The sequence below is a fragment of the Hetaerina americana genome, unplaced genomic scaffold (genome assembly GCF_022747635.1).
Source record: "Hetaerina americana unplaced genomic scaffold, ioHetAmer1.1.p SCAF_9, whole genome shotgun sequence".
Classification (NCBI taxonomy): domain Eukaryota; kingdom Metazoa; phylum Arthropoda; class Insecta; order Odonata; family Calopterygidae; genus Hetaerina; species Hetaerina americana.
Genome location: NW_027287538.1, coordinates 39,248,735 through 39,261,003, shown reverse-complemented (window position 1 = coordinate 39,261,003; position 12,269 = coordinate 39,248,735). Strand labels below are relative to the sequence as shown.

At 35.9% G+C, this 12,269-nt stretch overlaps 1 protein-coding gene across 1 annotated transcript in view; it reads left to right on the top strand.

Moving 5' to 3' along the window:
• Window positions 1-12,269, top strand: part of side-VII (sidestep VII) — a 1,496,071-nt gene that overhangs the window by 396,477 nt on the left and 1,087,325 nt on the right. The window contains exon 2 of the mRNA XM_071598053.1: window positions 10,205-10,337. Within this exon, the coding sequence (XP_071454154.1) occupies window positions 10,205-10,337 (133 nt within the window). The remainder of the gene's footprint in view (window positions 1-10,204; window positions 10,338-12,269) is intronic.

Genomic DNA, 12,269 nt, shown 5'->3' with positions numbered 1-12,269 from the left:
TAAAATTAGGTGCGAATTTTTTATTAAACTTATACCCACGCTAAAAGGATAGTTTTATATGAAAAATAAAAGTTACCGCTTTACGCATACAATATCATCTAACTCAATTATTTTACATGTGAATATCCCGTCATTATATAAAAAAAACATTCGCAAGACCTTTATCCGAAAACTCAGGACACTTACCTAGGTATCTCTCTGCTTGTACCATGAAAGCGTAACGAGATGTTGCAACCGTTAGAACAATGTGTCATTAATGAGTGTAAAACTGCAGTGGGTTTAGTGTTTTTACATTCTCTGTCGGAACAAAAAAGCCGCTCGAGTAAATAAAAAAGACTTCGTCGTAAATATGTCCCTCTATAATTATGACTCATGTTCTCTATCTCGTTAACCACATTCTTCTCACGAAACCTACCCGCATTGTCTTTTCCCGTCACCTCGACCCCTGTTTAGACTTGCAGATAACTTTGTGAGTAATTATAATGTTCCAAGTACTCGTCCCACGTCTCACATTGCGGGAAAGGAGACAGCCAGTAATAAGATCCATCTACTCGCATTTCACCAATTTCTTAGTCCAACTTCTCTTTCCGAGCCCCCTTCCCCCTACCGACGGTTTCATCCCTGCTCTCTTTTCCTCCCGATTCTCAACGTTCCTTTTTTCTCCCCGTTTCTGCTTGCTTTTTCCCCGCGAAACCCCTGCCCAGTGAGCCGCACTGTCCCGCTGGATTCCCGAATGCACTACCAGGAAGTTCCGATCGATGGCTTTGGACCCCGGTAGGAAGTGAGAGATAGGGGCAAGGAGCAAAGGCATCATGGCGGGAGGGAAAAGCAGGGAGCTTGCAGAAATGGGGAAAAATGAATAACGCCACTTCATCCCCGGATGCCCGTGAGCGGAGGGACTCGCGACTGTCTACCCACAATACCCTGCGCCACTCTTTTGCGCTCTGGCATGCATACACTGGAAAGAGTGTGGCGCAATTTTTTTTATCCATGGGAACCCACCCTCACCCTCCTATCTACCTTGCATACTCCATTCCTCTTCCCATACTTCTCTCTTTCTATCTTTTAATTCAAATAGTTTTTATTCTGTCACCTTAATTCCCTTTTTGAAAAGACTGGATTATTATTCCCACAGGGATTCGAACTTAATTCAAAATTCAAATAAAATTCTTATTCGTCATACCTACGGTGCGGATTGTAAAATTTGACTTTCCAATTAAATTGTGGTAGATTTGAGGATTCTCAATCAATGACTGTGATTGATTATTTCCGGAGGATCTTATTATAAAGTTATTTTCTAAAGAATGATATCATGGAGAGATCAGAGTAAAGATAATCAGTATTGTAAAATGTAGTCAGTCTGCGAAGATTTTTAAAATATAGTCCGTTAATATCATAAATGGGCAATTTATTTTAAGGGTAGCACTAAAATTTATAAATAAAAATTTGTTCGCCAAAATACTTCGTTAACCAGTTATTACTATAATATGCTAATTATTTAATACATGATTACATATGTAATGCAAAGAGGTATCAAAGAATTTTTCAGCCTTCTCTAAAGCCTTAAGAACAAAAACGTAGAATGTTTACCTGAGAGGGTTTCACACAGTATCTCACATCCGCGGACTTCAATAGGAGAGGTCAGATAGCTGTGACTGAAAATAGATCACACAAAGATGAATTATGCTCATTTCTTTCGTGATCTTTATCTATTCTGGTCCCCATATACTCCTAGAGCACGTTATATTACAAAGAGTTTATTTAGGTGGCTTTCAAGAACATGTTTTCAGTTAATTTTTCGCGGAAAATTTAAAAGACTTTTCGTTAGTTGTAAATATAAACGCTACAATTTGTTACTTATATCAGGCAGTGAGAACTTGAAATATTCTTTTGTTTTAGAAAATTTGAATTTTAAAGTTTAAATTGTATAAGTTTTTCAAATATTTTCAAAATTATTTCTTGATAAGCATTATTGACTTGAAATATTATTGCATAATTTGAAAAAAGTTTATATTTATAAAAAATGAGAGCTCCTTGTATTCACACATGCACATGTACTCGAGCTTTCTTATAACTCTATGTTCCCTATCACTTTATAAACTATGTGCCTTATGCAAATTAGATATTGGGGATGGCTTCACTTGTTAGTTCCACAAAAAAGGATTTTTTACTGCTATTTAAGCATTCAGTTATAGTGAAGTCATACTATATGCGGAGGAAATGATTTCACTGTCATGGTGAGGTTCATGAGTCCTCATTCTTCATATGTAAAAATATACGTAAAAATAACTGGCATATTCAAAGGTAAGGTATGCACGCTAAATGTGGAAAATTATACCAAATCTTGATTTAAATGATAGGCGATTACTAAATAAATACTCGTATTTTATTATTTCCGAGACCAAAATTATCCCTACGATGATAATTATATTTAAAAAGAATCATGTTCTGATTGCGGTTGGAGCAATTAATCCTATCGTCTATTATCTGATGGTCTCTCTAGTTTTACTATGTTTTCTGTGTTAACTGAGTGTGATACATCATGGTCCACTCAAAACAGAATTGACGTTAGAACGTGGAGTTTTACTGACCATGATAAATATTTGCTGTTGATTATCCGTTTTAACTTTCCTTCTTTCCTCAATCAGTTATCCGGTAATTAATGAAAAAAAGAATGATGTCTTGTTTGCTTAATTTTATAATCAGTAAACAAAAAAAACGATATGAATGTATCCTGTAAATACAGGGTTAAGCAAAATATCTTCCTTTTTTCAAACGCAAAATGCTTTCAAAAAAGGAAGGTAGGTTGTGCACCCTGTGGATGCTTACACACTTCTTCGGTGAGATTAAACGACCTAGACCAAACACACTTCTGTAGACAGGTTCAGTCAGTAAACGACTGCGTTATAGCAGGAATAAGCTTCATATTGACTATAGATGATACCAATCGTGTTGGCAGTATAAATAACGGACCTGTGAGATTGCTCAAACTTTATGCTCACACTTATCTATAAAAAAGAAACCAAAATTATGAAAGAATAGGAATTTGTTTTAAAAAGATAGTTTGGTGGGTTTATTTAGTAAAAAACAAAAATTAAATATTACTTTTGACCCAGACTACGTGCCTGGAGATGATCCGGAGTATTTATCGGGGTGTGAATGATTAACGATTGGACTCTGGGGAATGATTCATTTTGGAAATTCCGTGTTCCAATTGAAAGAATCAAGGAAGCTAAATTTCCGGCCGAATTAAAGTACTAGATTCCAGGGCATAACTTCATTGCATTCACTTAAAGACGCAGTTGGCAGTTTTATATCAGTCTTCAGAATAAAAATTCAGTCATAATCGTGTGCAACTACCCAAGTTTATATATATTAGCTTTGGATTTCATTCCTATTTAAATTAGATTAATATTTATCGTGCTAATAAGTAAAGATCAGCAGCTAAATATCGTCTTAATATATCAGTTAAAATCTTTGGATCATTTCTATGTGTTAATGCTTCTTTTTATACAATTTATACTTTTATGGTTTATCGCAGTTGTTATGAGTGAATACTTATATCTTTGTTTACTCTATGTTCTCTCCAAATACAAAATAAAGGCGAATACAAAGAGAATTAATAAACATTTTTATTTCATTTAAGATACACAAATCAAACGTATTTGTCATTTTTATTTATAATATTTATAGAAAATGGAATGGTAATTTTACTCTGTGGTAAGTATTCAGTTTTAAATTCGAGTACAGGGTTCGTCCGGAAAATAAGTGTACTGAGCTCAGGAAAATAAATTTATTACACTTTTACATATCTTAAGCTAATATTCCTCAAAATAGGACCCTTGTGAGTCGATACACTTGTTCCAGCGGCGTTCCCATTCCTGGAACGCTCCCGCGAAGGCATCATCGGGAACCTCTCGAAGACACGTCGTCACGGCCTCTTTGACGGCGTCCAAAGTCCCGTATCCCGTTCCTTTCAAACTCCTCTTTATCTTCGGGAACAGAAAGAAGTCCGGTGGTGCCAAGTCCGGGCTGTAGGGCGGGTGCGGCAGCGTTGCCACGCCGTGCTTGGCCAAGAAGTCCGACACGACAAGCGCGGTGTGAGACGGCGCATTGTCGTGATGCAGCCGCCAGATGTTTTTGATCGCTGGCCGGACGCGGGCGACTCGTTTTCGAAGCCTGTCGAGCACTTGGACGTAAAATGCTATCATCCGAACACTAAGACGACGATCAGAGTTCAGTACATCGCGAACTTTTCGCACATTTTCGTCGGTGAGTGTCGTTGATGGGCGTCCAGGCCGTGGTTCGTCGTCGACCTCTTCTCTGCCCTCCACGAACATCTTGTGCCACCGAAAGATCATGTTTCTGGACATGGCTGACTCCCCGTAAGCCTGGTTAATCATACCGACAGTTTCGGTAGACGATTTCCCAAGCTTTACCGCAAATTTGATGGCCTGCTCCAAAAACTTCGGCATCGCGTTCCGTGACGTGGTTCGAGCGTGGAGGTTCGCGTTAACAGAGCTCCTCACTACACCACAGCTCAGAGCCGACTGCCTTTTTCAGCGTCGCTTGCCAACATACCCCCCTCCAATCGCAGCCCGTCAGAGCGGTGCTGGGCGCGCCTGGAGCGGCGGGAAAAAATCAGTACACTTATTTTCCGGACGAACCCTGTATATATAAATTCAGTCAGCATGTGTAATATTCAACCCATATAGCTGAACGAACAAAATAATAGGTTTGCATTTGGAATGTATGCATGGTATTAGTTTATAGCAAAGAATCTAATAGCTTTTCATTTGACTTTCGTGAATGGCACTTCTTTATCATATTTAATTAATCATAATTATAACTGAGTTTATTTCACACTCTGTCGGGTATTATTGGCTGAGAGTACGAATGCAAAAAATAAATGTCAACGCAGTTTTTTCATTGGAAACCACTCGGAGTTGGGTAGTGATTAGTGGGTGAAAATACACATAAATCCTTAGGATTCCTCGAGAGCATGTCGAGTATTCTAAAGCTCTTAGGTTTTTGCTCGGCAAAGATGCTCTGTGCGATTGCGATACCTTCCTCATTTGTTTTTTTACACTCCTGCCCTTGAGAGTGCGATAGGGAGAAGAATGTGGGGTCGTAGTAGCCGCGGCGAGAGAGATCCTTAATTCAATCCACTTAACGCGGAAATGCCGTGAGACGCCACGGTCCGTCCTGAGGTCCGTATATCTTCTCATGATGCATCGCAAAATACCGCGCTACCACGCGAGGCCTGGGACGTAAAGAAGCGCAGAAGATCATTAACTTCGATAAGGAGCGGAGATAAGAGAAAAAAAGAGGACGAAAGGCGAGGAATGGGAGAAATTACACCGACCGAGCCGTCTCTCTCGTAACGTCTGCTTAATTCTTCTTAAGGGCCTATTTATCCTATTCTATCAGTCGCTCTTAATCTCGAGGGTTACAGAGGGATATCTTTGTGTCCTCTTTTCAAACCAAGGAATTTGGATATGATATAGAGTTTCTATAGTGATTTTAGGTATTGTGACTCAAATTGTTGTGTTATAGCTCTGTTTAAATCTACTCTAAAATAATATTCTTTTTAATCCTGAGACATATGAGTTTTCGTGTAGAAGCATTAACTTACGGTTACGAGCTTTTACGTTTATAAAAGGGTGTATTTGAGTTAATTAGGTAAAGCCTTTGATATTAATGCTTCGGCAATGTATTTATTGATATTATTAAATAATAAATGCTTCACTATTTTCAAATTTCAACCATTTACATGCAAGGTTAAAATGTTAGCCTATCAGATAAAGTATCTGGACCTGATTAGTTTTTTGATTTTATAAATTTGCATGTCAATATTATATGGATGGGAACCTTTCTTTGCAAACAATAAAAATGTTTCTGCAATTACCACGTGAATTTGTGACTTGCTTATTTGACAAAAGAAAATTGTGCCATAATCACCAATGTGCAAGAAATACACAAAACTTTCTAATTTACAGCAAGAAAAAGAATGAAGAACGCTTGATTTGGTAATGAAGTCAGGCGTTAAACAAGTTCTTGTATTTTACACTCGTATTATTTTTTCTCATTCTTAGTTTTTAAGGGAAATATTATTCGATTGGCTGATATGGTAAAATTGTGTATCTATCCTTTGGTAATTAATCGTAATGCTTTTTGGAACATTCGGTCGGGAAAAACCTCTTAGACGAAAAAATTACCACTTTCGTCTTTTCGTGTATTGTAAGAAGTGTCTACGCATTATGAGAAAGATTTTTTTGCTCTTGTATGACTTCAATTCTGAAGTGATAGCAGTTTTAGAGTCTACAGCTTTCCTCCATCTAATACTTTATTGATATTTTAATTCTTCGTAAGAGCATATGGTAGGTTCTTGTCTACTAGTTAAATATCACTTAATCGATTGAAATGATCTGAATCGATTGAAATATCCACTTCAAAAGGTTTTATCACCTTAATAGAAAGTGATGTTTGGATCTTTATTCAAAAGTCATGGCAAACATTTTTTTATGATGACTGCTGGTCACGGAACCTTTTCAGAACGAATTATCACTTTCGAATTGATCCCTCTTTCCCTCGCTTTTGATCTTTTCTTTTCGGGGAATATAAATGCGACACAGAGCCAAACCACACCTTCGGTGTAATCGATGGTTGAGTGATTTCGTAGATCATTGACAAACTATGCCTACATGTATTTAGAAACTTTACCCTTCGGATAACAGCACTTCCAAAATTTAGGCTAAAGACGTTATAGTTAGATATTTTGGAGTCAGCTTTATTGTGACACATTTAGTGTTTAGGTATTTCCAATAAATTTTCATGTTACATCTACAGAAATATCAGCGGTAGCAAATATTAATATTTTTCTGAAATAAGAAATATATTTTTTGCGTTTTATTCTACAACTGAATTTCTATATTGTCTTAAAGTGTTCACCAGAGCAGAGTTCTACACCAGTTACTCAATGTCATTATTGAGTGATGCTTGCTAGTTAAATGAGCAAGATATAACAAGTAAAGATGTTGCTAAATAAGAATTTTATTTAAGTGCAAAATTTTCTTCGCATGCAAAACGAGTGGCAACTCTTCTTGGAGCTACAAGAAGATCAATAAAATAAGATATAAAATAGATTATATGTGGCCCACGCCATAGTATTTTTTCATTTATTTTGCTGATAATTTTCGTATAACATTAAATGGTGGTATCCATACTTCGAGGTATTATTATGAACCATTTATGTACCAGATTAGAATGGAAATTTCAAGGAGTCTTGTGCGAGGCGATCCATGAATGTGCACCTCTATTTCCGCTTTGGTGAACACCATTTCCATTACTCCCCTGGGAGAATCCCATTCCACCCTTTCATTAGCTTGCATAGTGTACTCTAGTTGGTGACAAATATTGGTAAAACTCTTTTGCTCGAAACACCCCCATCCTACTTCTTAAATTTTACATCTCATTTTCCTCATCGTATTTCTCTTTTTATCAACCATATCTGAGAACTGGGATAACGAAAATGGAAAAGCCTTTGCACGCATAACGAATTTAGGTGGAATCGAAACGCCACTCATTGTTTGTGGAGTGAGTGAGAGAACTCCGGGCCATGGTGATCTGCACTCCACCTTCGCCACCATCATAAACAGCGACCGCTGGGACGGCGTTTTTTAAAAAAGTTGAAATGAAAGAGCGGGCCAGGAGCCAGAGGAGAAGTTGGGTCGGTAGGTTAGTAGCCGAGGGTGCTGTGAGCAATCGTGAGGTATCTGACCAGATTTTTGATGTGAAGGAGCTGAACTAGTAAAAGCGGTATTTGGTTTCTTAAAATTTCGAAGTGAGAGCTTCGGAAGATGGTTTATTTCTAGCCATAGATGCGGAAGTGTTATCAGGTTGGGCCCGGTGAACTAAATGAGTCCTATGAGCACTCCCCTTGGGTGAGGAGAAAAGCATCTCCGATGCCTTTGTTAAGGAATCAGTAGCCAAGGAATAGATTTAAAGATATCACAGGAAAAATGTGTTACATTTGGCGGACCTGGTTTCGTACAGTGGGGTGGACCAGGAAGTGTTAGGCTTCCTGAGCGGAGAGAATCTCTATCAGTGTCTGAAGGTTTTGAGAACTCTATGGTGATGATAGATGACCTATACTCACATTTGAGCATGTATTCGAGTATAATCCAGAGACATTAATGAAATCTAAAAAAAACCATGCTTATCCATGATTACAAAAATCGCTCAAGAAATAATGTTATGGGAAGAGTGATCCTGAAAATAAAAGACTATTGTTTCTTTATTTAAAGAGTCTCCATGCCATGAATAACGAAGAAAAAAACTGTTTGGCGGGTGGGAGAGAAGATGCTAGTCTCCTCTTATCTGAAATTTGTTTGGTGCGTAGGGATTTTGTTACTAATAATTAATTGTTGGTTTCACGTACTTTCAGCCACAGTGACTCCAACGTATCATTAAAATGAATTATTTAGAGATAATTTAAATTTGTTTTTTCCCGATAAATAACTAGAAGAACGGAAAAGTGCGTTTCATGGCGGGGTATCAATAGGATTTACACTAAAAAGTAAATGTCTTTTTATTAAACTATAATAGTAGAGGTTCGACTTGAATTAACAACGTAACCTAGTTGCAAAGCCAAGGTTGAGGAATGCATTTAAAATAATATTTATTAAAGACATCCGTTGAACCGGATATGGAATTAAATAGTACATTTTATCTTATTATTGCCCCTACATATTTGAAAATGAATGACAGGTAAGTTTGTTTTATGTAATTTTTCCTCTATGACCACATCTATTTTCAAAGAAATCTTATTTGTTTGAACATCATTAATTCCAGTTTATTGTCACAAAATCTGTTGATAATATATAACCAGTTGAATTTCATCGGGTGCATCACTTAGTAAACAATGAAGTTTACCGAATCAATAATTGAATTTAAGATTCTGAATGTATAATTAGTATTATACTGCCAATTTTCATTCAGTCAATTTGTTAAACTTGACATGTGTTTTCGAAATTCTCTTCGCTAATTCAGATGCTTACTCTTTAAGAACTACGGAGCAGTATCTTTGCGTGTATTATCTAATTCGACACCAATATTTATGATTCAAAAATTTAGGATATTTTCTTCAAATATAAGTTCATTCTTATGATAAAGAATTATCGCTATTAAATTTACTTAATCACGTTCGGAGATAACTTTATCGACGCTGCTTAATTTTTGTAAATACCACATTCATTGTTTGAAATGTATATTGATTCAATATTTTATGCAAAATAGCTTCGTAACACATGAAGAAATATTTTTATTTAACTATGAATCAATATGAACAAAAAGAGGTAGACTTTTAAGGCTTCAGCTTCAACTTTTATCTGCTAACAACTCAGTAGTTATTTAACAGAGAAAAATTGTTAATTATATTATATTTACTTCATGTGTAATTGCTTTCGGATTGTATGTGGATCGCCCATATAATGTGAAGGTATTTTGCTGGATAAAATGCACGTCAAAAGTAATGAACATTTGCTTCAGTTTGATCGAAACGAAAATATCAAAGTTTAATTTTATTCCTACATTGTTGAGAGAATAAAATCATGTAATGCCGCGCTGTAAATTTTTCCTAGTACTATGTTATGACCAATATAGCAGCTGTTATAATTAAATTGTATGAACGAGATACAGTTTTTATATTTATTGTTTCATATGTGAGTAGATTAAATTTAACAACATAGAATATGTATAAAGAAGGAGGATTTTTTTATAAATTAGGTATGGCTTTCCTATGGCTTACCCAGAGCTAAGGAGTATTGAAATTGGAAGAACGACATCCGCATTTTTCTCAAGAACATCTGAAATCTTAGAGGCCGAAGAATCTATTTAAAATTGTCCGTCCCTATCTACTTTTAGATATTTACAGACTACAAATAAAACTATGTTTTCAAATGTCTTTATCTTATTTTCTTAAAAAATTAAAAAATACGCATTTTTGTAGAATAATTCTTAATTCATTCTTACCACTTTAATTTCGGTTTTGCCATATATAATGGAATATATCTGAATGAATAAATGAAAATCATGATTTTAATATCCCACATGGAAATCATCACATTGAAAAATTATCAATTATATTTAGTGATGAGGGAAATCAAATATATAACAATTTTCTTTTTCACTCTCTTACCTATAGTGTCCATTTTGCATTTGGAGGCCGTTGCTGGGGAACCAGTGTACCTTCCTTGCGACATCTCCACGGTAGAAAAGAGCGATGCTGTCCTACTCGTGCTGTGGTACCGAGAGGATCTGGGCACACCCATTTACAGGTGAGTGACAAGACCATTAACGTATCTCCATCTACCTTTCTCTCTCTTAGTTCCATCCCTACATTCCCTCCCGTCAACTCCATCTCTGCGCGGTAGCACTCTTACCTTCCGTCGTCGTGGTCTATGCTCTAGTTTTATTGCCTCTCTTATGCGGCTCCTCTCACTCTCTCAGCGGACACATTACCCTTTACCCGCAGCGTGTACTAGTGTTTGATACCTTTCACTCCTTCAAACCCTCCCCGTTACCCACTCTCCTAGGTGGGAAGGAGTTCGCGAGAGATAAAATTTTCTTTTGTGCCAAACGGGGATGGCTGGAGAGGTTTTCCCTTTTGTGACTCAATGCGTTTTGGGGCTGATGGCCCCTCTCTGTCGCTATTAGGAGCAGTTTTGTGTGCCCCATGGCGTCTTTCAGGCACGCTCTGGGTATTCGAAGGTTTGACAGATAGCAAAAGTGAGGCAAAGATATTCCCATCCAGCCACTTCAGCCTCACCGGTGAACCTGCTACAATTGACAGAGGAAAATTATTCTGTCCTAAATATTTAGATACCTTCGAATAAAACATATTAAAATTAATAAATCCAACTCAGTGGTTAGTTTTATCATTTAAATGAAAATTACTAAAAGTTATGAAAGAATCAGAAAAAAAGGAAGGCCAAATGAGCGTTCCTATTTGTCATATACATCGGCCATTACTTGTAAAAATATATTTATTTTTCAACACATTCCGTAAAGATGTCATTTGGTGAATGATATTTTATGCATGGTTAAATAATTGTAACTCAATTGTTAATATTTTTTTGTAATTCAGTGGTTAATATTCCTCTCACCGACAAAACACTAAAGCGAAATGCTCTCTCTTCCGGATGTCATATGGTTTTTGATATTTTGATTTGATAAGCTTACCAATGTATCATTTTTATACATAATACCCTTGAATTATAGTAGAACATTAGAAAATATATAATAATTTTCTTGTCTTTTGTAAATATATGGGATAAGTAATCATAGGATTCGTGGAGTTTATTTTTTGGAATTTCAATGATTTGTTGAATAAAAATAAAACTATTTCGTGTATTAAATTGATTGGATGGTTGAATAAAATAAAATCTTCGTGAGGTAAATATTGAATAGATAACTCTTCGGATCAATTATACAATGTGCGTGGGAATAAGAATTGAGGAAGGTGTATCCGAATATAAATTAATTGAATTTTTGTTTTCTTTTGTCATAAGTGCACTTTATTGAGTACAATGATAACTAATAATCTTTCCGTTGTAATTTTCCAAAATTATCATTACGAAATTTATTTTCATACAGCTTTTAGCAATGTAGATATACAATAGGGCAGTGGCTACTACCACATGCATTATTGATTAATACTGCAGAAATACAAATGATTCTCGAAAAAATTGATGTAATCAGCCTTTGACATCAGAGTTTAAATATTGTTAAAATAGCTGCACTTACAAACTTTTGTTAAAATAATTTTATTATTGGTGTACAAGCAGTCAAAATTGCATTGTTTCAAAACTCGGTACCAAAAACACCGTACCAAAATAACTTTGACAGTACGCTTTAACAGTTATTAAGAACCTTAGTTTTCATAAAAGATGTATATTTCGATTATATCTGTTAACAAGTTACTCATGAATGTTGCGACATTTATTATTATCACTTGCCAATAAGATATTAACTCAAGTGGCATTGACTCATGCAGTCACGAGTCAACTTCTCTTATGATTGAAATTATTCAATCAATATATGATTTGTTTGAAATTTTGAAGCAAGTGATGAACTTCAGCGTCAGATTTTTTATTTGAGCATCTCATTGTGTATTTTTTTGGTGTTACCGTTTTTAATTTTGCCATATTGCATTCAATTCATTTTTCGATAGTTCATTATTATATTTTCGATGCATAACTTTTCTCCTC